The sequence below is a fragment of the Microcaecilia unicolor genome, chromosome 2 (assembly GCF_901765095.1).
Source record: "Microcaecilia unicolor chromosome 2, aMicUni1.1, whole genome shotgun sequence".
In the NCBI taxonomy this organism is placed as follows: Eukaryota; Metazoa; Chordata; class Amphibia; order Gymnophiona; family Siphonopidae; genus Microcaecilia; species Microcaecilia unicolor.
The window spans coordinates 524,007,412-524,034,555 of NC_044032.1; the positions used below are offsets into that span (position 1 = coordinate 524,007,412).

At 41.8% G+C, this 27,144-nt stretch overlaps 1 protein-coding gene across 1 annotated transcript; it reads right to left on the bottom strand.

Annotated features, from left to right (window-relative positions):
• Positions 1 to 524: 524 nt before the first annotated feature.
• On the bottom strand, positions 525 to 22,301 carry CCKAR (cholecystokinin A receptor). The gene is made up of 5 exons (XM_030192611.1): positions 22,024 to 22,301; positions 21,177 to 21,428; positions 7,083 to 7,344; positions 2,134 to 2,261; positions 525 to 1,425 (listed from the first exon to the last, which is right to left on the bottom strand). The coding sequence occupies exons 1-5, from the start codon at positions 22,160 to 22,162 to the stop codon at positions 878 to 880; spliced, it is 1,329 nt and encodes a 442-aa protein (XP_030048471.1). The 5' UTR covers positions 22,163 to 22,301; the 3' UTR covers positions 525 to 877.
• Positions 22,302 to 27,144: the final 4,843 nt, after the last annotated feature.

Genomic DNA, 27,144 nt, shown 5'->3' on the forward strand with positions numbered 1-27,144 from the left:
CATTTACAGGGCTCTTGCGCTAACCCAGCGGTAACCGGGCAGCATGCACAAAAATAGGAAATATTAATGTAGCGCAGGAAATGCTGCTTGCTCGGGGTGGAAATTACTGCCGGGCTCCTCTGGTAGCCCGGCAATAATTCCAGATTGGTGCACAGCAAGCCAATTACCGTGTGCCAACCCTTTAGTAAAAAAGGCCCTAAGTTATGCACATAAATTGGAGACACACCCATCACCTGCCCATGCTCCACCCACACAGATACAGCCTTTGCAAGTTACGCGGTATAGCACTTAGGAATGAGTAACTGCCAATTTTAGCACCTCTGATGCACGTAACTGTAGGTGCCAAGTTACAGAATTGCCTTTAAAATTTTCTAGTTTTATCATGTCTCATGAATAAAAACTGAAAGATATGTTTTGTACGTTCTAAGGTTTATAGTCACATCTATTAAAGATCTCTAATATTCAACCAAACTTTATTATTTAAATTAATACAGCATTTGCTGAAAATATATCTGAATCTTGGGATTTTGACTTTGTGGGCTAAGTTATCCATTCAAAGGATATTCTGTCAGCCTAGGGAGCTTAGGAATGCCAGGATTCCCAATCACTAGGAGGATTTTCTTCATAGCTGCCAAGAAATGAACAGCAAATGGAAAACAAAACAATGATACAAAAGCTAGGGCAAAGTACTAACTGAACCCATGACAGAGAACCCACATCTTTGCTGATCCTCTAACTCTCTGGCTCCATCAATCAAAGCTGCTTTTGCTCTTCGGAAACAAGGTCATCTTCCAATCAAAACCAGGTTCCACTTTCATAACAGAATCCACCCCCTGTGGAACTATGAACTTGAACCTCTTGATTGGTGCTCTCTCTCTCATGTGGGAGCCATAGCATGAGCAGCACCAGTCATACTGGCATTCGTGTATGTGTACCTGGAGAGCATGGCCCCTGTGGTTCTGCTGTCTTCCTCTGCCACCCCTGCTGCCATCGCTCGGGCTTGAGTGTGGCGCCTGGGACAACACGTAAAAGTGGCCAGGAAGCCCAAGCGGAAGCGTTTGTTCATGAAGCAGTAGATGATGGGGTTCACACAGGCAGAGGTATAGGACAATAAATGAATAAACGAGATTGGGGCCCCTGAGAGCCACAGGTCTGCTGATGTTGTATCGAAGGCTCTCCAAGCATTCACGCTAAATATGGGAGTCCAGCAGAGGAAAAACAAAATCACAATGACAATCAGCATCCGAATTACTCGCTTCTTAGCCAGCAAGTTTGCAGCTGAGCTGTTGCTTCTTGCCCGGTTAATCTTTGTGCTGCTCCTGGTGGATAGCTGTTGCATTTCCAGCCTTTTTCTCCTCTTGCTTTTCTGCAAGTAGCATCCATCACCATCCTCATATCTATTGCTACTGATGCTGCTTTTTCTCTCTGCAGACAAAAGGAACAGATTTGTTGATTGTAGCAGTTTTGGGGGGTCTTTTACTAAAGATTAGCTTGAGTTATCTGCAGCAGGGCCCATAGGAATAAAATGGGCCCTGCTGTAGATAACTCGAGCTAATCTTTAGTAAGACCAGTGCATTTTTTTCTAGCAAAAAAGGTGCAGGTACTCAAATGCTAAGCCACCCTTCACTGGTGGGGTGATCACTGAGGGACCCATCCCACAATAGCCAGGCCCCTGCAACCAGTCACAGAATCTATGACAAGGCATAATTGGTGTATAGAGCCTAAGCTCTTTCATTAAAACTTGGGGACCATGGGTCAATTTTAGCAGACAATGGAAAAGGTGCCAGTACTCAGTACCCCCAAATACCCCCTCAAAAAAAGCCCTGAGTAAGACCCCCCTTAGGTAGCTTGATCTCCAAAAATATAAATGTTAATGGGTGAAGTTAATCAAAAGCAAGGAATCCTCCACCCCAACTCCCTTTTACAATGCTGCACTAGCAGCTGCTGCGTGGCAATGCCGACACAGCCCATTCAGTTTGAATGGGCTGTGTCAGCATTACCGCACCGGCAGCCGCTAGCACAGTTTTGTAAAAGTGGGGGGGGGGGGGGGGGGGAGGGGAGCAAATCTTCTGTCCTTATGACCTCTCATGTGAAATGTTGTCAAAGAAACTAGAAAAAGGAAAGCAGTTTTACCTGGAGAAAATGTCCTCTGACTGACTTCAAACTGTATTCCTTGGTACAGCTCCAGAGAAATTAAACCATAGGCAACCATCATTACAATCCCAGGCATCAGAAAGAGAATCAGTAACAAGAAAATGTACCTGAAAAGCCAAATATATGTATTGAGTCCAGGAAGCAAAAGAAATGTTAGCTTCAAGATGCATTTCTGTACATTTTTAATTAGTTTGCTGTTGAAGGACAATGTGGATGCAGAAGGCACAGCAAGTGAACATGTTAATGAAACTAAAATATTTACTATTTCAAGCTATAATGTAACACTTCACGACACAATTCAACAGACACTGAATTGTTGTAATTGGTTGTGTTCTCAATGGCATGTTATCTCTTTTCATCTACTGAAACATAGACTTTTCCCTTTTCATTCTTATCTATGCTCCTTCCTTTAAACAGTAAGGGGTCAACATTTCCAATAGTGAAAGCAAAACTCTGATAAATCAATGGGCTTATATTGATGAAAAATAATTTGTGCAATTGATAATGTCACTGCTAAACTAAATACCGCTCACATGGTTTAAAGACCACAGCAGTCAAGAAATGCAAAAGACTTAAAGGTCCTTTCACTAAGGTGTGCTAATGATTAGCATGCACTAAATGATAAGACATTCATTATATTCCTATGTACGTCTTATCATTTAGCATGCGCTAATCGTTAGCATGCAATACATCTGTTAGCGCACCTTAGTAAAAGGACCTCCTAGTAATCAATAAATAAGAAAAACGAGGTGCAACTAGTACAAAGTGGCAAATTCATAAATACATAAGCATTGCCATACTGGGACAAATCAAGGTCCACCAAGCCCAGCATTCTGCTTCCAACAGTGGTTACAAGTACCTGGCAAGATCCCAAAAGAGTGAAATAAATTTCATGGTGCTTATTCCAGGAATAAACAGTGGATTTTCCCAACTCCATCTTAATAATGGTTTATGGGCTATTCTTTTAGGAGCTTGTCCAAACCTTTTTTAAACCCTGCTAAACTAATTGATATTACCACATTCTCTGGCAACAAATTCCAGAGTTTAATTATACATTGAATGAAGAAATGTTTCTCTGGTTTGTTTTAAATGTACTATTTTGTAGCTGTGTTGCGTGAACCCTAGTCCTTGTATCTTTGGAAAGAGGATAACATGTGATTCTCATCTACCCATTCCACTGCACTCAGGATTTTATAGACCTCTATCATATCTCTATTAGGAATAGCTGGTGCAGTGGCCTGAGAATGAGAACAGGGTTCAAGTCCCACTACAGTTCCTTGTGCCTCTGGGCAAGTCACTTTAACCCTCTATTGTCACAGGTACAAAAATAGTCCCTTTATATGTTGTGATCTTCACTGTAAAACGTCAGTGTGCACGCTGGCATTTCATTGGAGTACGATTCGACCTTGGTTATGTGAATTGAGCTTGTGCTGGCTTTTTCTACTATGGTGCGGTTCACGTTTATGTTGGAGAATAGCTTACACATCTTGTAACGAGCTTTTTACAGTGAAGATCACAACACAGCTCCTGACGCAGCCTTTCTGGGTGAAACACAGCCTGTGTCAGACAACATACTATAGTTTGAAACTCTACTATTAAAGTCTGTGTATATCTACCACTGATCTGCTCTATTTATTTCCAGTGTTTAAATCACTTGTCCAGGGCTAAGCAGCAATATTCATCAGTACTTAAGTGGACAGGTTAAGGGCGGGCCAGGGGTGGAGCAGCCACCTAGCCAATTAATGGCGATATTCAGCCTTATAACCACCTAGGACCCAGCATAAAGTTAGGACAGAAAAAAGGCTGTCCTAACTTTGGGGTCCTTTTTCTAAAGTGCGCTAATGGATTTAGTGCAAGCTAATGATGTTTAGCGTGTGCTAAATGATAAGACACTCATTATATTCTGATGAGTGTCTTACCATTACCATGTGCTAATCATTAGATCTGTTAGCACACCTTAGTAAAAGCACCCCTTTATGCGATGAAGGTAACCAGGCATCAGTCTGAATATCAACTGGTGCCCAGTTACCTTCCAGATGGTGGCTCCAGCTTCCCCTCTTCCACCCCCGGAACAGAAATAAAACCCCCCACTACCACCACTACTGAAGGTGCAATATAGGTCCGGGCCCCCACTGCAGAATCCCTGGTGGTCCAGTGGTAAATGGACAGGAGCGATGCTAGAAAAAAAATGCCGAGGGCGACCAGCTGAATACCAGCAGATCTTCAGTTCGCTCTTCCCTGTGTTACATATCTGTCTAAGGAACTCGCTTTCCCTGGCCACTAGAACCAGAGGCGTAGCTAGGTGGGGCCACGGGGGCATGGGCCCCCATAGATTTAGCCCTGGCCCCCCTGCTTTCACCCACCCACCGCCGACCCTCCCCTGCCACATTTGACCCTCCCCCTCCCACCGCCGCCAACCCTCCCCTGCTGCCATCAGGTACCTTTGCTCATGGGGGTCCCCAAACCCCGCCAGCCGAAGTCCTCGTCAGCGCTGGTCTCCAGCGCATTGCTGATCTGGATTCTGTTTCTGTGAGTCCTGATGTCCTGCAGAATCCAGATCAGCGAACACACTGAACTTGGAGACCGGCGCTGAAGGGACTTTGGCTGGTGGGGGTTGGGGACCCCCACCAGCAAAGGTACCTGACGGCGGTGGGGGAGAGTTGGCGGCGGCGGGGGGGGGGTTGAAAGGGATGGAGGAGGGGCGTCATCGTCAGGGGAGGCAAAAGTGGTGGGGGCACTGGCACCAGGGGGGGGCTAAAATGTGCCCCCTCACCTCGGGCTCTGGACCTCCCTCCCACCAGAGCCTAACTACCTTAGTTTCCAGAAGAGGTTAAAAACTGACCTCTTTCCAGAGACTACTACATAACAATTACCATCACATTATATCCCAGACTGCCTACAGGACTAAGTAAATTCACCAAGCCTTCGAAGATCACTTAACATGGCATTCAACCATAAAAACTGTACACAACCAATGTCCTTTCTAAAAAATTATACCTAATCTAGACCCATCTATAAACTAAACTGCACTGAATCCTGAATAGGGGATATTAGTGGTATTTAAGATCTGAATTGAACTGAATTGAAATGGCAGGAGTTCTGAAAATTCTAATTAATTTTCTGATACATTTTTAAAATAGTTTTAGAAACAGAATGCATTTACTCAGTGTCTTTTGATTTATACAGTTTTCTCTGTTTGTTTCTAGTCTGTTTCCTGCTTCAAAACTGGTCAAATAAGAACCCACACGATAATGCTCCTGTGCTGGGCTCCTGGCCAACATTCCCTATAAAAGTGTAAGTGGCCATAAAGCAAACTTCCAGTAGCTGCCTGAACTGCAAATCTAGCCATGCAGAGCAGACCACTGGGCCATTATCATTCAGGACCTGACAAGAAGAGTGACGGGAGCCTGTTGTGCTAGAACTGCAAGCATTTTAAAAATTCATGGGTCAGTACTTCCTGGCTGCTGGTTATAATATCCTTGAGACAGATATCCTAGTAGTAATCAACAGGATTTATTCGTACTTCCTACTAGTTCAGTTTTGCTTATGCTCCACCCCTCCCAGGGATCAAATGTTCAGGCTCCACATTATAAGGTTGCCCGACAGGGGTTGATCCAGTCCTGGGTTTACCCCATTGCAAGCAGGGACTTGTGGTCTTACTTTTCTTAGGAAATGTATAGGAAAATCAAAACCAAAAGTCCCTGCATGCAATGGGGTAAACCCAAGACTGGATCAACCCTCTTTGGCGAATCTGGATCCAGTTGGCAACCCTATCCACATACAGGCAGACTAAAAGATCATGACAGCAACTACCCTGATTTCGAGCTGCACTGCATTTGTTAAAAATGTGTTCAGTTCAGTCTCAAGCCTTGGTTTTTGATTTCTGGGATTGTATACTTATTAGTATGCCACAATGTGCAGGTCCACAAGGTTGGATGGCAACAGAATGCTGGGCTCCTGTCACTCAATTAGGTTTCCTGAGCAAGGCAGGGAGACAGAGTAAAGGAAAGGGGTATAGGGCAAGGGGGAAGAGCAGAAATGCTGGAGAAGGAAGAAGTGTAGAATCTAGCCCTTCCAAATTACCCAGTTCCAGGAGGGAGATTTGAAACCAGTCCTGGATTTCTGACACTCACCCTGATACATTATGGGACTTGGAACACTGATTTCAATGGCTATAATCAGGGACTACAAATACCACACTGCTTTGGGATGTAAGTTTACAACTGGGACTAGCCCAAAAGTCTCCCTCCTGGAACTGGGTCACTTGGCAACTCTGATTGGGTGAGGTAGGTGTCACACATAGGAAAGGCATAGAGACGAGAGGTGGAGAAGCAGAAGAGCTAGAGGAAATGGGATACAAAGAAATGATTGGAAGAGGAGGAGACAGGAAATGGAGTGGAGGAAAAGCTGCAGAGTAGTGAAAGAGATACCAAATTAGGTTGGAAGGTGATAACAGAAAGATGGAGTAAATGAGGGAGAAAGGAAGAGAGAAGGGAGAGCTCAGGTCCCTGGTGGCAGCAGTGGTAGAAGTAAAGGAGCATGGAGATGTCAACCATCGAGGTGTAGGAATCTAGAACATTACAAACAAAGATGAGTGTTGGAGAAATAGTGTAGCCAACAAGAAGTAAAGGAGCAACAGGAGTGTTGATCCACTATCCCCACTGAAATATATGTACTGTATTTTTAAGAATACCATTCTTCTGAACTGGAGAAATATATAGCAAGTGTTTTGATATTTAAGAACAGATTTAAACTATATGCATCAATTCTCATTTTCCCCAAATTGGTTATTCATTCCCCTCCTTACACCTCCAGGGGGAGCCAAAGTCTGTGGCCCTGTCTGCAATGACTAAGCTGTAGTCATAAACTCTATTTTTTAAATTTTTTTAAATTTTACTTCAGAAAAAAAGTCACCTGAAATATCTTACCATGACTGCTGGGTGACATCACTTGGCCAAAGAAGACGGCACATGTTGCCTGTTCTGTTGTGAGATTTTGTAAAAGGTACCAAAGTGCTGTAAATTGGGTAGGGCACCATGATGGTAAAGGAGCAAAACCAGGTAGCAGCTATCACCTTCAGTGCATGGCTCTTTGTCTGCCATGCTCTGGACTGCAAAGGTTTGCAGATAGCACTGTATCTCTCCAAAGATATGGCAACCAGGTTGAAAGTGGATACACTTACAGAAATTCCTGCGTACATTAAAACAGACATAAAATGGACACATATTTACCTGTTTTGAAAATAAACTAGCAGGCAACATTTTTATTATAACCACTAGTAAATTTATAGTCCGACATGGTATCAGATTAACATTACTGTAATTCCGTATTTGCTCACAAAACAGATCATGCCTACAGCCTCAACAATCCAAATATATATCCACAGAAGTGCTCTGGTTTGCACCAATCCTCTCCTGAAGTAATAACTTCAAGTGATGAGACTGTAGTTTTCTTCGTGACTCATCAGATCTTAGTCTGTCTTCTTTGAGTACCAACTAACAACAAATGGGAAAAGAATTCCTAGTTTAATATCTTACAAAGGGTGCCTGCCTACTAGAAATTGGACTAAGACCACCAAGTCATCTGCTCTAGGACACTAACAGGGGCATTTTCGAAAGAGAAGGGCGCCCATCTTTCGACACAAATCAGGAGATGGGCGTCCTTCTCTCAGGGTCACCCAAATCGGCACAATTGAAAGCCAATTTTGGGCATCCTCAACTGCTTTCCGTTGCAGGGATGACCAAAGTTCCCATGGGTGTCGGCAGTGTACCGAAGGTGGGACGGGGGGGGGGGGGGTGTGCTTAACACATGGGCATCCTCAGCTGATTATGGAAAAAAGAAGAACGTCCCTGATGAGCATTTGGTCGACTTTACTTGGTCCATTTTTTTTCATGACCAAGCCTCAAAAAGGTGTCCAAACTGACCAGATGACCACTGGAGGGAATTGGGGATGACCTCCCCTTACTCCCCCAGTGGTCACCAACCCCCTCCCACCTTAAAAAAAACTTTAAAATTTTTTTTTGCCAGCCTCTATGCCAGCCTCAATGTCATACCCAGCTCCCTGACAGCAGTATATAGGTCCCTGGAGCAGTTTTAGTGGGTTAAGTGCACTTCAGGCAGGCGGACCCAGGCCCATGCCCCCCACCTGTTACACTTGTGCTGGTAAATGTGAGCCCTTCAAAACCCACCCAAAACCCACAGTACCCACATGTAGGTGCCCCCCTTCACCCCTTAGGGCTATGGTAGTGGTGTACAGTTGTGTGGAGTGTGTTTTGGGGGGGGCTCAGCACCCAAGGTAAGGGAGCTATGCACCTGGAAGCAATTTATGAAGTCCACTGCAGTGCCCCCTAGGGTGCCCAGTTGGTGTCCTGGCATGTGAGGGGGACCAGTGCACTACAAATGCTGGCTCCTCCCACGACCAAATGCCTTGGATTTTGTCATTTTTGAGATGGGCGTCCTCGGTTTCCATTATCGCTGAAAACCGGGGACGACCATCTCTAAGGATGACCTAAATTTTGAGATTTGGGCGTACCTGACCGTATTATCGAAACGGAAGATGGACGCCCATCTTGTTTTGATAATAGCGGTTTCCCCGCCCATTTCCCGGGATGTCCTTAGAGATGGGTGCCTTAGAGATGGTCGTCCCCGTTCGATTATGCCCCTCCATGGGCCATTTTTACTAAAGTTTAGTGGATGCTAAGTGCTGCATGGTCTATCTTATTCCTATGAGCCATGCGGCCTATTAGTGCCTGCTAAGCTTTAGTAAACATGGCCCTAAGGGGCCCTTTTACTAAGCCACGTAACCGTCTACATGTGCCAAAATGGAGTTACCACCCAGCTACCATGTTGCTCTTACGGTAATTTCATTTTTGGCGCACATCCGATACATGCATCCTAAAAATAATTTTTATTTTCGGACGTGCGTATTGGACGCACGCCAAGTGGCATTTCACACACGAAGGTCATTACCACCGTGTGAGACTTTACCGCTAGGTCAATGGCTGGCGGTAAGGTCTCAGACCCACAATGGATGTGCGGCAATTTTCATTTTGCTGCACGTCTATTTTCGGCAAAAAATGTTAAAAAGGCATTTTTTACAGATGCGCTGAAAAATAATGCTGTGTGCGCCTAAAACATGTGTCTGCACTACCGCAGGCCACTTTTCAGCACGCCTTTGTAAAAGGACCCCTAAATGACTTGTAGAGCCCAAGATTTGCATTGGTCAGAAGCTCTCTCTCTTTTTACCTATCCTCTGACTCATCACCATTTATTTATTTGTTGCATTTGTATCCCACATTTTCCCACCTTTTTGCAGGCTCAATGTGGCTTATAGTATGCCATAGTGGCAATCGCCATTTCCAGAATGAGAAATACAAAGTAGTGTTGTATTAAAGATCATAAATAAAACAAGATAGGTTTGCTCACATATGCAGTGATTAAATAATAGTGGAATATATCTACAGGTAATACAGATAACATTTATGTTACAGTGCACATGCAATAAAAATAAGTAGACTCACCTTGCTGATAAAAATGTTTCTATTATATTACAAGAGGTAAGAGGGTGACATTATCAATTTGTACAATAGGAGCAATTGTTTAAATTATCATCCTTCTATGTAATGGAAATAATAGAGATTTGGATTGTTAGATTTGTTTTAACTTGTGTTTACATTATAGTAAATTTGCAAGGCTGTCAATTAGTGGAATGAACATTGTGCTAAAAGCAAGCAAGGCTTCCATTCAATGGTGTGTGTGTCTATCTGTCTGTGTGTTTTGCTTATTTTAGAAGCCCTTATGTGTGTTTTAGATGTGCATAATCCAGCATTTAGACGTAAATATTGCATACACACCTAAACCCCAATTTTTCAAAGCCAGGAAGTAGATGTCTAAAACTTAAACATGAATATGGTGGGTGGGGGCAGGGGATGGTCTGGGCATGTTTGGGGTGAGATGTTGGGGGCAGGGCCATATTAAGGCCATCTCTTACAAATGTAAACAAATGCAGTAAATGCTAGTGTTTAATACAGGTAATCTAATACTATCAATTGCATACACTAGCCTATAACATTCTAAAGCAGCTGTGATATTACTATGTCAAATTGGAGAAAAGCCCTTAGAACAGTGGCGTAGCCACAGGTGGGCCTGGGTGGGCCGGGGCCCATCCAGTTAGGGCTCAGGCCCACCCAACAGCAGCACATATTTAGTGGTAGCTAGTGGGGATCCCAAGCTTTGCCAGCTGAAGACCTTCCCCTGATGGTGCTGAAAACACTGCTTTCCACTTCAGCAGTCTAAGCTTCCTAACCTGCTGATACTGGCCTCATCGCATTGGGGGGGGGGAGGAGGACAACACTTGGTGCCCACCCACTTCTTGACTAGGCCCACCCAAAATCTGCTGCCTGGCTACGCCCCTGCCTTAGAAACCAAAGGAAAATAATCCTTGGTTTTGAACGCTGTTTACGGGGCCACCGTTTCACCCCCCTACCAGGCTTCCTCAGGAACAAGTGCTGTTTTACACTGTGAAATTATCTGGAAAAGCAAAATATGTCATTTATACTCTTAAACATAACACTCCCTTAGAGTTAAAATCCAGCAGCTAAAACAACCCGCTGGTTCACCTACTTTCATTTAAAGGTCCTTCATTTCAAAATGGCGCTGCAACGTCACACGCCAAGTCAGGATGTTTAAATAGGAACACCCGCTTCAAAATTTAAAGGAACAGCGTGTTCACTGGCAACTGGGTAGCTAGCCTTCAATTAAGTCAATTGGTGAAACATTTATTAACTGAAAAAGTCAGTAAAATATGTGCCAGTCAAAGGCACTGTTCAAACCCGATGGTGCTAAAGTTTTGAGTGATTAATACCAACTGATGTCCTAAGCACAGCCCAACTATGGTGCCCCTCGGCCCTTCCATTGCTTAACTGGCAACACATTAAGATTCAATAAGTGCTGAGAAATATCATTATTGTAGAAAACATCATATATATTTATGTTTAAATATGTTTTATTGAAGAAACAGACAGAACACGTTAAGTAACAGTTTAAACTACACAACTTTCCTCTTCAATGATTTTACATTCCCCCCCACAAGTTACCCTTTTCCTTCTACCGCCCCTCCCTCCCTACCCCTCCCTTATCCTTCGTATTCCCTCCCTTCCCTCCCCTCCCGCCCCCTACCCAACATCCAGCTCCTTAGATCCTCCACAACATTCATTCACATTCGACCCTGTTTAAATATTCATTAACTGCCCTCTGGCCACAGGTGTCAGTCCAGCTTATAATCGAAACTTTTCGCCGGCGATCTTCCGACATAAATCGGGAGATTGCCGGCTATTTCGCAAAAGCGGCTAAAAGCGTAAAATCGAAAGCTGGCTTTTTTAACAGCATTGCCGCTTTCCCGTCGCCTCACCGACGAAAGTTCAAGGGGGCGTGTCACCGGCAAAGCGAAGGCGGGGCATGGGCGGGCATGGGCGTGGCTACCAGATGGCTGGCTTTCGGCGATAATGGAATAAAAAATCGGTGTTAAGCGGTATGTGGCCGGGTTTACTTGGTCCTTTTATTTTCACGACTAAGTCTCAAAAAGGTGCCCCAACTGACCAGATGACCACCGGACGGAATGGGGGATGACCGCCCCTTACTCCCCCAGTGGTCAACCCCCTCCCATACTACAAAAGTTAAAATGAAAAACTTTTTTGCCAGCCTGTATGCCAGCCTCAAATCCCGTACCCACCTCCATGACAGCAGAATGTGTTGTATCGTCAGACAGCCTTTCCGTGGTTGCGATGTGGTTCTCGGGTGAGTTTGACACCTTTTCTGTTAGGTGCCCTGCAGAGTCACATCAGCAATGCATTGTGGTGGGTGTAGAGTATTGGGCTATACTCCCATGGTGCTTTTCCCCCCTGCTAACTGGGTCAGAGTGTGCCCTGTTTTGTTTCCGGTAGTCCATGAGGTAGTGGCCATTTTTGTAAGCCAGTTTTAGATCCCTTTCATGTGTTACGCACGTTAGAAAACGTTATTACCTTGAATGTTGCTGAAAGAGGGCATTGTACAGCATTCTGCCACCTACTGCTAATCTCAGTATCAGGGAGACTCTTTACCAGTGGGGCACAATCTCTGATCTGCAGTTAACTGTGAGTAAAGGTGCTTATTCAAATAAAGCACTTTTTCAAAGACATTAGTCTTCAGGTGTCAACTGCTGTGCCAAGGTTATACAGCAGCAACAAGTCCTAGAGGCCTGAGTGTGTGCAGGTCCCTGGAGCACTTTTAGTGTGTGCACATTTGTGGGTAGGGGGTTTGGGGGTGGCTCAACACCCACAGTAAGGGAGCTATGCATGTGGGAGCTGTTTCTGAAGTCCACCACACTGACCCCTAGGGTGCCCAGTTGGTGTCCTGGCATGTAAGTGCACTACAAATGCTGGCTCCTCCCATGACCAAATGCCTTGGATGTTGCCGGGTTGGAGATGGCCGACATTTTTTTCCATTATCACTGAAAAACAAAAACGGCCATCTCAAACCCAGCGACATCCAAGGCAATTGGCAGGTCCAAACCGTATTATCGAAAAAAAAGATGGCCGGCCATCTTTTTGATAATACGGTTCCGGCCAGCTGTTGCGCCACCGCCAAAATAGATCACCGGCAATCTATTTCGCCGGCGACATTCAATTATTCCCCTCAGTGTCATCCAAAAGGGGCCCCATCTTTGTTGAAAAGTTCTGTCTTTTATCGGCCTTTGTATGTTCTGTTCCATTCTTTCAATTCTCATCAAATGAATCAAGCTCATATATATTTATAATGATAAGGAAAATACTGAAATTCATGAAGGATAATGGGTGTGGCAGAAAGCAGTGAAAGAGTTAAGAGCAAAATAGCTAGGGGCAAAAAGCTCTGTGGTAACCTCCTTCCCTTGTTGCCCTAAAGACATGTGTATTTTGCTTAATGGTTAAGCTGGGGGGGGGGGTCAAAAACATGCAGGGGAATGCATGCCTATGTCCACAGGTTTTAGAAAAAAATCTTGTTTCATGTAGATATTAGGAGAAGTTATCTCCATAGTCCCCTGGAGATTATTGTTTCCCCCCCAAAAGCAATACTGGCCAAGGATATTGGGATCTCTGACAGTGTTGTATATGCTGGCCTATATACATGTATAATCTGAAATATCAGCACATATACTTGTTTCTCAAGTTAATACATTAACACAAAGATCTTTTTTATTATGCATAATTTTCAATGGGTGTGTAAATATTTTGAACAAGATCATTTCTGTCTAATCATACAATCCTTCACTTTGAGTATGTTGGACTACTGTAATATCATTTTTTGTGTGTTTCAAAACAGCTACTGAGATGACTGCAGACAGTTCAAAATACTGTTCTTCATTTGATTTATTGTCTAAAAAATCTGATTCTATATCCCAGTTCTTTGTAAAGAGTCATTGGCTGCCGTTTATGCTAGAGTTCAATTCAAATTTTGTTGTTTTATTTACAAAGTAATTTATAGATTAGCTCCACCTTATCTCTTAGGTCATTTCATCTTCTCTCAAAAAATTAGGGGTATGTTTACTAAGGTAAGTTAGCGTTTTTAATGTGCCTTTAAAGTTAAGGTGCATTAAACGCTAATACGCCAATATATTCCTATAGACATGTTAGTGTTTGACGCACATTAGCATTTAACGTGCATTAAAAATGCTAACAAGCCTATAGCATGCCTTTGAAAACACAGGCATTAGAGTTAAAAGATCAATATCTCTATTTACTTTTCCTTTTTTCAAAAATATGTGAAAAGATTTAGATTATTAGATACTCTTTTTTTCCTTTTCAAGCAGCACATCTCGGTAAAGATGCTCAGATTCTTCTATTTACCACTTCAAGTTACTTTCAATTTCAGAAACTTATGAAAACTCATTTATTTCAAAATTTTATTTTGCGAACTAGATAATTAGCTTGGACTGGTAGATTTCAAATGAGAATGTAGATTTCTGTTAATTACTTTTGTAACTTCCTGGATGTGTGCAGCTTCTTGTAGATTTGTAATCCACTTAGAACAGCGAAGTGTTAGCGGAATATAAATTACATTGTTAATGTTAATGTTGTGTCAATAAGTTGTGACCATTGGTATTTTAGATGTTTGTGCATCTAAAATGGAAGTTCCTGCCACACATAACCAGTGCATAAGTGTCCATTCTTTGACGTACTTTAGAACATGCTCTATGCCGCAGATCCTGTTCTACAGTACTAGTGGAAATTGGCACACCTCAACATGGACAACTCAATTCCAACGTGTACACCCTACATGCTACTCTGTGTGCACACACTTAAAATGCTGCTACTGCTATCGGAATTGGGCACAATATTTTTAATATATTTTAATTCAGGGGTTTTGTAAAAGTATGACAACTAGAAATGAACACACACACATTCCCCCGGATTCTATGTACGGCACCCAAATCTAGATGCTGAAATTTCAGCAGGGATCGATGAAGTGCACACAAATAAATTGTGCAACATGCCAATAACTAGCAATTAATTGATGCTAGCAATCAGTTATTGCAGTTAAGTACATAAGTATTGCAATACTGGGACAGACTGGAGGTCCATCAAGCTCAGCATCCTGTTTCCAACAGTGGCCAATCCAGGAACAGTAGAATACATTTTATACTGCTTGTCCTAGAAATAATCAGTAGATTTTCCCCAAGTCCATTTTAATAATGGCTTATGGACTTTTCTTTTAGGAAGCTAGCCAAACATTTTTAAAGCCCGCTAAGCTAACTGCTTTTGCTACATTCTCTGGCAACGAATTCCAGAATTTAATTACAAGCTGAGTGAAGAAATATTTTCTCCAATTCATTTTAAATTTACTATTTTGTAGCTTCATTGCAATGGGATTGCTGCACCCAATCTAGAACTACTGCCAAGCTATCGTAGGAGCCTGGCAGTAGTTCTCACCCCCAGCATGCGCCATTTCCGGCGCTATGAAAATATTTTCTATTTTTGTAGCTCTGGTGCTTACCCGGCAGTAATCAGGCAGCGCCATGCGCTGCCCGGTTACGGTCGGATTAGCACAGGAACCCTTACTGCCACCTCAATGGGTGGTGGTAAGTGCTTCCCCCCCCCCAAATGGCCGCACGGTAAGTAGCTCACTTACTGCACAACCATTCTTGTTGAGAAAAAAATACAGCCTTTTACCCGCGGTGGTAAAAGGGTGTCTCAGTTTGCGTCAAAAAACATGCGTTGACGCTAGCACAGGCCCCCTAAATGCAGTGTTTAAGCTGGTGAGAGAGAAGGTCTGCAGTGTTACCACCAGTAGTGAAAATTTTTGTATTTCCTGTTAATTTCTATGGGGACAATATTCAAAAGCACTTGTGAAGTGAGAGCAGCAGCATAAGTGCTTTTTAAATGTTTTTTAAATTAAATTTCTTGCCAGCTAATAGATACATTTGAGACAGACAGCTCAATGGAAGTCCAAAATGTATCTGTACAGCATGAGGTTGGGCCAAGGGTGTTCTGGGGGCTGGACAAAATTTAACAAGATCATGGGAATGTTCAGCTTTTGGGAAGAGGGGGAATGACTATATAGCAGGGCCAAAATTCAGAGACAGTGCTGCCTTACAATATTCAAACAATCACACGGAGTTTGATTCTAACAAGATTGGATTACTGTAATTCCTTGTATCAGATCAAAAAAAGTCAATCTCATAAATACAAAATGGCAGATATCTACTGAGAAACACATAACATGACAATGCCTTCTAATAAAGAGCCAAAAAGAGAGTTCAGTATAGGCTGTCACCGCAGCCGAGCACAAATTTCAGTGAGACAAGCCGCAACAGCAGCTCACTAAAAGGCTTTATACATCATATGCTACTCTCTATAAGTAAGGCTCTAAATTAAAGTAAAACATGAACCGCCCAATGAGTGACGTGTAATAAATTAAATAAAGTGAAAATATGTGTTATTCAATAGATATCCAAAAATAGCTCGGACCCCCTAATGAAGGGGGTACAAACTTTGCCCCATAAACAATAGAACCATCTGCCACTACCATAAAAAGTAGCAAAGATGGTAAGTTAAAGGCACTGGAGAAAAATGAAGCTAACAGGAGCAGACTTATCTGAAAATTCAACTTGGTCGCTAATTCACTGAAAGTCTCCAACATCCTACAGAAATTTCTGTTTCAAACCTTCTTCCTCAGGGACGCCAGTGCTCAATTCTCCAAAGGTTCTCCATTTTGGCAGCTTGTCTCACTGAAATTTGTGCTCAGCTGCGGTGACAGCCTATACTGAACTCTCTTTTTGGATCTTCATTAGAAGGCATTGTTATGTTATGTGTTTCTCAATAGATATCTGTCGGCACCCCCGTCATAATAGCCCTGACAAAACAGTCTTGTAACAAAATAACCCTTGACAAAATTGCCCCTCCCACAAAACAACCCTTGACAAAATAGCCCCCTTAACAAAACAGCCCCCTCAGAAAAAATAGCACATCACAAAAAATATAATAAACTACAACTGAAATCTTCACTGATAAAGATTCCTACCAGCATTCAATTGCATAAAGCATATATAAATAAACAAAATTCTATAGCTACAAACTGGCATTCATGATCTGTTCTGCTATTTAAAGAAGCTATTCTTCCATCAGCATGCTAATATTAAAAAAAGCGATATTGTCATCATTTTCATAGTCTTACCTACCTTATCCTGTTTGACAAGGTAAGATTAGAAAAAAATGCAGTCCCATATTCTGAGCAGCCTGATCGGGCCCTTTTGTCATGCGGCTAACTTGTCAAGGGTTATATTGTGGGCAGGCCATTTTGACAGTTGCTGTTATGTCAAGGACTATTATGTCAGGAGCTTTTTTTTGTTTGGAGCTTTTTTGTCAGGAGCTATTTTGTCGGGGCCATTTTGTCGGGGCTTTCTTGACCAGGTACCATATCTGCCATTTTGTATTTATGGGATTGACTTTTTTGATGTGACATAGTTGAGTTGTCGCTCCCAGAGGATTCTAACTAGTATTGATTGACTCCTTGTATCAGGGCATGTCAGCTGCCAGAATACAAGCATCGAAGGTTATGCAAAATGCAGCAGCAAGGTTATTGACTGACTCGCAGAGATCGGATCATGTGACTCCAATGTTTAAAAAAACTTCATTGGTTACCTATTAAATGCCATGTGTTGTTCAAAGTGCTCATGTTGATTCATCAAAGAGTTCATGCTATAGTATCGAATTATTATTCGGATGCTTTGATCTTACATCAACCAAGGCAGTCTCCACGTTCAGAAAGTACTAAGCAACTATGTGTCCCGATTTGTAAATTGGCAGATACTTGTACAAAAAGCTTTATCAGAAGCAGGGGCTATGTTTTGGAATCAATTACCTGGTTATTTGAGATTGGGATCAAATTTTAAGAAACTTTTAAAAACATATCTTTTTGTGAGATACTTTGAGGCTGACTAATCTCGAACTCGATATGGATTTTTTTCAAGGCCAGCAGCAAATTTTAGATTTTAAATGTAATGATTTTATGTCACTGTATTGTTATGTGAGTTTTTGAATTATGTATGTTCACATTGTAACCCGCTTTGGGATAAAGTAGGATATAAATAAATAAAATTTAAAAGCCTGCTTATCGTTAGCCAGTGCATCTGATTAGGGAAGAAACACTGAATATGTAGTCCTAAACTGATCCATTTTAAGTTAGAACTGCTATCTGCGTGGACATCCTAAAAAGATAATTGCACTTAGATAATGGATAAATGTCTGTGCAAACTGGATACATTTTAACCCTGCCCTACTACTACTACTACTACTATTTAGCATTTCTATAGTGCTACAAGGCATACGCAGCGCTGTACAAACATAGAAGAAAGACAGTCCCTGCTCAAAGAGCTTACAATCTAATAGACAAAAAAATAAATAAAGTAAGCAAATCAAATCAATTAATGTGAACGGGAAGGAAGAGAGGAGGGTAGGTGGAGGCGAGTGGTTACAAGTGGTTACGAGTCAAAAGCAATGTTAAAGAGGTGGGTTTTCAGTCTAGATTTAAAGGTGGCCAAGGATGGGGCAAGACGTAGGGGCTCAGGAAGTTTATTCCAGGCGTAGGGTGCAGCGAGATAGAAGGCGCGAAGTCTGGAGTTGGCAGTAGTGGAGAAGGGAACAGATAAGAAGGATTTATCCATGGAGCGGAGTGCACGGGAAGGGGTGTAGGGAAGGACGAGTGTGGAGAGATACTGGGGAGCAGCAGAGTGAATACATTTATAGGTTAGTAGAAGAAGTTTGAACAGGATGCGAAAACGGATAGGGAGCCAGTGAAGGGTCTTGAGGAGAGGGGTAGTATGAGTAAAGCGACCCTGGCGGAAGATGAGACGGGCAGCAGAGTTTTGAACCGACTGGAGAGGGGAGAGGTGACTAAGTGGGAGGCCAGCAAGAAGCAGATTGCAGTAGTCTAAACGAGAGGTGACAAGGGTGTGGATGAGGGTTTTGGTAGAGTGCTCGGAAAGAAAGGGGCGGATTTTACGGATGTTGTAAAGAAAGAAACGACAGGTCTTGGCGGTCTGCTGGATATGAGCAGAGAAGGAGAGAGAAGAGTCAAAGATGACCCCAAGGTTTCGAGCTGAGGAGACAGGGAGAATGAGAGAGCCATCAACAGAAATAGAAAACGGGGGGAGCGGGGAGGTGGGTTTGGGGGGGAAAATGATAAGCTCGGTTTTGGTCATATTTAATTTCAGGTGGCGTTGAGACATCCAGGCAGCAATGTCAGACAAGCACGCTGAAACTTTGGTTTGGATGCAAGGTGAGATATCAGGGGTAGAAAGGTAGATTTGGGAGTCATCAGCATAGAGGTGGTAGGAAAAGCCATGGGATGAGATTAATGAACCAAGGGAAGAAGTGTAGATAGAAAATCTCTAGTCCCTGCTCATCTTATAGAGCTAAACTTTGACTGGACATCATGCTCTGAGGCCAAAGTGAGTGGGTTAGCTTGCAAGGAATTTAAATTTTAAAAACACTTACGTGGTTAGCACCTGATTGCTTTTCAATATTGCACCCAACTGGCCTAATGTAAAGAGAGAGATCCAGGGCTAGAACTAGGATGGGTCAACTGGGGCTTTTCAAATAGCATTTCTGGCACTGCTGTGGAGTGGAGGGAATGGAGACTGGAGTGATAGTTGGAGGGTATGTTTTTTGTGATGTGCCCCAGGTACTGAAATAGTTCATTCTCACACTGGACACAGCCTGCTGAATATTGAGCATAAAGATAGCTCAATAAATAATCCACTTGTCTTTTATATATGGAGACCCTGTTTATGAATTGCGGTCCCCTATAATGTTGTGTTTGTGTTATGCATGGTTGTATAATAACTCAGAGTTGCATTATTATTTTTTAATGCTTAATATTAAACATATATATACAGACTGAGATTCATTATATTACCAGTCTTGGAGTCAAAGTAGATAGTAAGATAGACAGTCAGATCTCCTCAGTGGCACATGGCTCTTATTTTCCTCTAAGGTAGCTTCACCTTCTCTGCCCTTAGTTTGATGAAACTGGTTTTGCAGCCATCATCCATGCTAGTAGTACGGTTCACCCTACTTTAACATCTACCTTTGATGTGAAGAAGTTTCTTCACAAGCTGCAACTTCTTCAGAACTAGATTGATCCAGTATGTTCCTTGTGGAGTACCTCACTCTCAGGATGCTTATTTAATGGAACTGCCTCTGGTTAAGGCAATACAGTCTAAAATCATTGTACTAATATTTTAACTTAACCCTCCTGGCTTTGTGGATGAAATGATTCTCCCAGAAAATCAAGGCTTTGTCCGATTGGTTAGATGTTCCTCAAACCTTAAAAATAAAGTTCTTTAACAGCCTACTTTCAGCTGATAAAAAAATTTGGAGGGCACTGTATTTTATGTTTTGGGTTATTTTTTTTTATGATTTAGGGTTGGGAAGGGTATATATTCCTATGAATTATCTTACTGACCAATAGATTGGGGATTGACTTGTAACATGTCTTATCTATGACTTTTTTGTCCTGTTTTATGGATACTGATCACCTTCTGAGGCAGCCTGAAATGTGGCACTCTTCCCCCAAGATAAATATTCCTCTATTTAATAACCTGGTTCACAATTTCCAGTATGATTTTTTTTTTAACTTCAGCAAGAGCTTAAACAACATAATCAACACATTCTAGTGGCTTCTGGATTGTGAATTAAGAAATAAGGTGTCTGCTGATTATTATTACTAAATCTTGGGGGGAAAAATGAAATGAATTTTGCATGGATCTTATTTTAAGCCAAGGTGATCTGATAATTTTTAGTGTTCCAAAGTACCACTATAATTTTAGGTTAGACTTTTAGTATGTATGTGTTCTTTGTTACAATAATTTACTAATATTATATTTTAAATCCTATACTCTTCTCAATGTTTTATTTCTAATTGCACATAATGTGGAACAAAGTATAAAAGTATTTTTTAAACCTTGAATATACTTATTCAGGTATTCTCTCTACACCTGTGGACGTTGCTTCCAGTTTGATTCAAATGTATATGCAGTTTTATTTTGACCTCATTAAAGCCCGTAATCGGGATTTCACATGCATTTGAAAAACAAGATTCTTTATGCACCTGAACGAATAACTCAGTACTACCATTCTATACTTAATCCAGGAGTACTGATCAGACACCTATGTCTGTGTTACTACAGTATTACAAGTTGAGGCCGTGTTTTCTTATCTTTCTTACCCTTTTTATGCATTACACATTAGCCGAAACATTCAGATGCAAAGGTTAGTAGCTGCCCCTAGGATATGTGACTTCTAGAAGCTATGTGCACACACCTTCGTTCACCTTGTGAGTGAGTAGCTGGAGGCGGCATTACACATGGCAGAGTCTCAAGTCATTCACTCAGAAGAAGCAAACTGATCCTAATAAAACTTACTAGGTAACAAGTTGGAAAGGGGTTCTTTCTTTTTCTGATGGATTTATTCCGGATTAGCATTTGGGGATAGCGAAGTAGGGAGACTTACCCATGAAATAAGTGGCAGTTTTGCAAACGGTGCTGCCAAAAATAAAATCTTTCAGCAGGTTGGGGATGAGGGTGAAAGGCATGCAGAAGAAGGAGAGCATCAAATCACTGGCAGCCAGGGAGAGCAGGAAGATGTTGGTGACCGTCCGCATCCGTGCGTTCCGGATCAGAACCGCGATGACCAGGCTGTTGCCCAGGACGCTGAGACAGAAGATCAAGGAATAGAGCAGGATCCGGACCGTCTGGTGCAAATCTGCAAAGCAGCACAATGGAGAACCAGGAAGTGAGGAACTGCATGTGGACCCTTATGTGAGCAAACTTTTCCTTTTCATTATTATTATTTTTTTTAACTCTAGCAATTCTTTTGTATCAATCTAGGGGAACAAATGGCTCTCAAGCATGATATTTCACGTCCTGTACTGTTCAATGAAGGGGAAAACATGAACATACTCACTATAATTCAGAGATAACTCTAAACTTATTTTTAAAAAATCAGTCTTTACTGCAAAGAATTTCCTGGAATGCTTAAGCGAATGACCTGTATTGTTCTATTCTGAACAACTATGACAACCCTTAATTTAATAAATGACTAGAACATTTTCTTTTTTTTGTTCCAGCTCATTTGCTTGTTAAGCTTGACAAGTAACATTCAGTCGATTCCTAGAGAATCGCCTCCCACTGCCTTTCCTCCGAGCGCATTTTACTCTTCCTACCAGAAAATGCTTCATTAATCTTGCCAGCCTCACACCTGCCCCACAGCTTCCCTACTAAACCTATCCACAAAGGACAGCAAGTCACCTTTTCCAGAAAGCTTTGCCTTTGATTCAGAGTGCAAACCCTAATTATACCTGGCGGAAGCACAGTGTTACGGTGAGAGTTTTCCAGACAGGTGAAAGTCCCGTTTTCCATTACGATTTCGCACGGCAGATCGGAGTAGTCCGTCTCATTCAAAGGCAGATAGTCGTAAACTGCTTCCGTTCTCTGCATTTTGACAGCTGTTCTTCTAAATACAGTGTTCACGTTGCACTATCTGTTCATTCTCTCAGTGGTCAAAATTTGTAGATGAAGCCCGGGGTGGAAAAGCTTGGCAGAGGTCTTTTCCCAGCAGCCCGGGAGGAATAATCTGTTCACAACGTGCAATGCCATAAGGAACATGTTCATTTCATCAACATGCAGCAGACCGCAAAGACACACGCTCACACTCACGTTTTTTTTCTTGCACCTTCTAGTTCCACCCACCTCTGTAACTAGGCGAATCATAGGACCATAAACTGAATACTTATTAGTGTATTAAATATTGGCAGCCTTAATTTCTTTTCAACAGGCACATACAACTTGATGTTTTCTATGTTATAAACTAGCCTCCAATCTAATGTTATAGTTATATGTCAGTATTCAAAGATGGCGGCAACTAGTTAGAAGAACATAAATAAGCAAAGCCAGTGTTATTCAAAATACTTAAGTAAAAATAAATGTATTTTTAATAACTAAAATAAAAGTACTTAAGTAGAAAAGTTATTGCCTTATATAATACTTTTTGAGTAAAACATAAAAGTGAGCTAGGTGAATTCAACTATTGTTAATGTTTTTATCCCAACAACTTTCTTGCTCTACAATTCAGTCCACTTTGCTTTTAGTAAAATTAAATTTTCGGAAATGACTATCACTCATGCCAGTGCTTGTGAGTCATTAATTCAGCACAGCTGAAAAGGTCTCCAGTGCTAACAGGAAGTGGATTGTTCAGGCTGATAAAAAGGTTCTTCAAATCAGGCAAGGTTGCAATATTACTGATGCCTTTTGACAGGGTCTGCAGGTATTGATCAAAGGAATCTCTGAAACACTTGACTTCAGTATAGCAAAGAATACTTCATCATCATTATTGTCATTATCATCTGCATTATCTTTTGTGTCTAAATGGCAGATGACGTTTAATGTGAGCAAGTGCAAAGTGATGCATGTGGGAAAGAGGAACCCGAATTATAGCTACATCATGCAAGGTTCCACATTAGGAGTCATGGACGGGATATAGGCTTCGTTGTTGATGATACGTTGAAACCTTCTGCTCAGTGTTCTGCTGCGGCTAAGAAAACAAATAGAATGTTAGGTATTATTAGGAAAGGAATGGAAAACAAAAATGAGTATGTTATAATGCCTTTGTATTGCTTCATGGTGCGACCGCACCTCGAATATTGTGTTCAATTCTGGTCGCCGCATCTCAAAAAAGATATAGTGGAATTAGAAAAGGTGCAGAGAAGGGCGATGAAAATGATAAAGAGAATAGGACGACTTCCCTATGAGGAAAGGTTAAAGTGGCTACGGCTCTTCAGCTTGGACAAAAGACAGCTGACAGGAGATATGATAGAGGTCTATAAAATAATGAGTGGAGTTGAACGGGTAGATGTGAAGCATCTGTTTATGCTTTCCAAAAATACTAGAACTAGGGGGCATGCGATGAAGCTAAAATGTAGTAAATTTAAAACGAATTTGAGAAAATATTTCTTCACTCAACGTGTAATTAAACTCTGGAATTTGTTGCCAGAGAATGTGGTAAAGGCAGTTAGCTTAGCAGAGTTTTAAAAAGGTTTGGACGGTTTCCTAAAAGAAACGTCCATAGGGGAAAATCCACTATTTCTAGGATAAGCAGTATAAAATGTTTTGTACTTTTTTGGGATCTTGCCAGGTATTTGTGACCTGGATTGGCCACTGTAGGAAACAGGATGCTGGGCTTGATGGACCATTGGTCTTTCCCAGTATGACAATACTTATGTACTTATATTAGAAGTAGTGCTATCTAATTCTTCACTTGCATCTTCATCTTCATTATCATTGTTATGCTGTCCAATTACAAAGAAGGCTTTCACAAAGTTGTCTGTTGTTCTAACAATTTTTCATCTAATGGCAAACAGTTTGAATATTAAGAACTGATGCAAGAATATCAAATGTGCCAGATGAACAGACTTCCTCTCTAAAGACATTATCAATCCAATGGACAGTCACACCAATGTAAAAATTTCCATGGGATGTCCAGCAGTATGTTGTGTTAGAGACATATGTCTGTTCACCAAGAATTGCCTAAAGCTTCAGCTTCAGCTCGGCTTTAAAATGACCCAACTCATCACTGTTCTGTTTGGCTGGAGATCAGTAACCACTTCAATAAACGCAGGTAACTCCACCATTCTCATAGGCTATATTCACCGAACAGCAAAATTTAAGATGAGATGATCAGTATTTGTGTGACAAGGTTTGCAATAGCAAAATCCTGTTCCCTGTTTTGCTGTTTCATTTGGTGTACTGTGGAATTGTCATTTACATCTCACTTCCGCTTTTACTTTTTACTTTTAACTGCAAGTATCAGATGTAACTGAGTAAAAGTAGTAAAAATTGGCAAAATTATTACTTCAGTAAAAGTAAAAGTAACAAATGTTATCCTGTACATCTTTACAAGTAAAAGAAAAGTTTTTACTTAAGTACAGCAACTTCTGTAGTTACATTTACTTAGAAACTCTTTTACTAAGCTGTGGTAAGAGGGACTCTGTGCTAGCAGTGGTAGCCGTTTTTACTGAATGCTGAGGCCCCTTTTACCGCAGCAGGTAAAAAGGCCGAAAAAAGAAATGGCCATGTGGTAACATTGCAATTACCATGTGGCCATGTGGGGGGAGCACTTACCACCACCCACTGAGGTGGTGGTAAAGGCTTCCACACTAACCCGGTGGTAACTGTCCTATTACCGCTGGCTAACCCTATGTGGAAATATTTTCCAAATATTTCCGCTACCACTGGAAATGCTGTGTGCTGAGGGTGGAACTAACACCGGCACCCACATTGGGCCAGTGGCAGTTCTGGATTGCCATGCGGTAAACCTGCGGTGGGCTTCCCACTGCTTTGTAAAAGGGCCCCTTAGGTACTATACAACACTGGGCAAAGCACAAGGTTTGTGAGTTCCCTAGTCTCAGAAAGGAGATTCCCATTTTAACTTTTCTATATGATAGTTTTCCCATGGTCTGAAATGGTTTTGGATAATCTGAAGGACAGCAGGATAAAAAGCCGAGGTTTACAAAATGATCACTTTGGTAACCCTGGCGGTTTGTGAAGGAATATGCACACACTCCCTAAGGAGTCCTTTTACTAAAGTGCGCTAACCAATTTAGCACATACTAATGAATCTGTATACATTAGGGTCTCTTTCATCAAGCCGCGCTAGTGGCTCCCGGTGTGGTAATGCCGACAAAGCATATTCACTTTGAATGGGCTCCGTCGGCATTGCAAAATGGGAACCACTAACACAGTTTGAGAAAAGAGGCCCTAAGTGCTTTGCAGCCCATAGGTATACAATGGGCGGCGCAGCATTTAACATGCATTAAATCTTTTAGCACAACTTTGTCAAAGGACCCCTAAATCTTCTAGCTAGTACCCCACATTCTTTTACAGAAATAACCAATTACAAGAAAACAAATCAAAATTTAAACCTTTTGCAGAACATCTCAAGAGACCAAAAGCAGCAGCATCTAGTCTTAGTTGTTCAAAAACATATATTATCCACCAGCTGTCTTGTGGGCAGGTACATCAAGCTCTGTTAAACTTGAAACTTGATATGCATAGCATCCAAGCGTTCTTATTTTCACAAAAATACACAACAATTATTATTTTTAATTTTGATTTACATTTTAAAGGGAAACGCATAGATTTTCATATACCTTTCTACTACCTCATAATGCTGATTAATTAGATAAAAATACATATTGTATGCATAGCATACCTCCTAAATAAATAAAGGAAAGTGGAAGGGGAAAACTCAAACATCAAAGACCCCCCCTACCTACGTATGGCAGGTCTCAAAACACAATACAATCATCATTGCTCAACCCCTCAAAAGCAATCCAATCGACTTATCTTAAAATCCAATACAGGAGCTTCAAGTTCTCATTGATATTGTGTATTTTATGTGGTGATGTTTTAGGATTATATATAATATGGTAACTTAACAAAAAAAATTCCCACGGAACAAATACACAACACTAAAAGAGGGGGAAACTGAAGAAGGCTCGACAAACGAGGGGACTTCTGTAAAAACAGTACTTTAATTCATGTGATATATAAGGAGACAGTTCTTATATTGCTGTTACATAAACGACTCGACATGGTATCATGTTTTGCCTGCCTCAGAAGTCTTGTAGTTGTTCGTCCACCGATTAAAACTAAAACTGCTTCAATAAATGATGTCTGGTGGTCTTTAAAAAGACCGTACACAAAAACAATTCCATGAAAAACCACCATAAAGATTGAATGACAACGGACTGTCCTCTGTAGTCCACGTGGAGGGGCTTTTTCGAAAGGGACATTCAAGTTGCGATTTGGATGTCCTTGCAAAACAGCGAAATCCAGGGGTGGGGAAACCCGTATTTTTGAAACAAGATGGACGTCCATCTTTTGTTTTGAAAATACCATCAGAGACGTCCAAATCCTTAAATTTGGATGTCCCTATGTCGTCCTAGACATGGACATTTCTGACTTTCGGCGATTTTCGAAACCAAAGACATCCATGTCAAAAACGGCCAAATGCAAGCCATTTGGTCATGGAAGAAGCCAGAATTTGTAGTGTACTGGTACCCCTGACATGTTAGAACACCAACCGGGCACCCTAGGGGGCACTGCAGTGGACTTCATAAATTGCTCCCAGGAACGTAGCTCCCTTACCTTGTGTGCTGAGCCCCCCCAAAACCCACTACCCACAACTGTACACCACTACCAATTCACAACACATGACATAGTTTGAAAGATGTTTCTTGAGAGTGGGAAGGGGTTAGTGACCACTGGGGGAGTAACGGGAGGTCATCCCCGATTTTCTCCGGTGGTCATCTGGTCATTTCGGGCACCTTTTTGTGCCTTAGTCGCAAGAAAAACAGGTCTGGGTGAAAATGTCCAAGTGTTAGTCAGGGACGTCCTTGTTTTATTCGATTATGGGTCAAGGA

Coding starts and splice junctions, on each gene's coding strand:
- CCKAR (XM_030192611.1), bottom strand. CDS start 22,162: ATGCAGAGAACGGAAGCAGTTTACGACTATCTGCCTTTGAATGAGACG. Junction 21,429..22,023: donor TAACACTGTGCTTCCGCCAG/GTATAATTAGGG, acceptor GCTGCTTTGCAG/ATTTGCACCAGACGGTCCGG. Junction 1,426..2,133: donor TCAGAGGACATTTTCTCCAG/GTAAAACTGCTT, acceptor TTTTGTCTGCAG/AGAGAAAAAGCAGCATCAGT.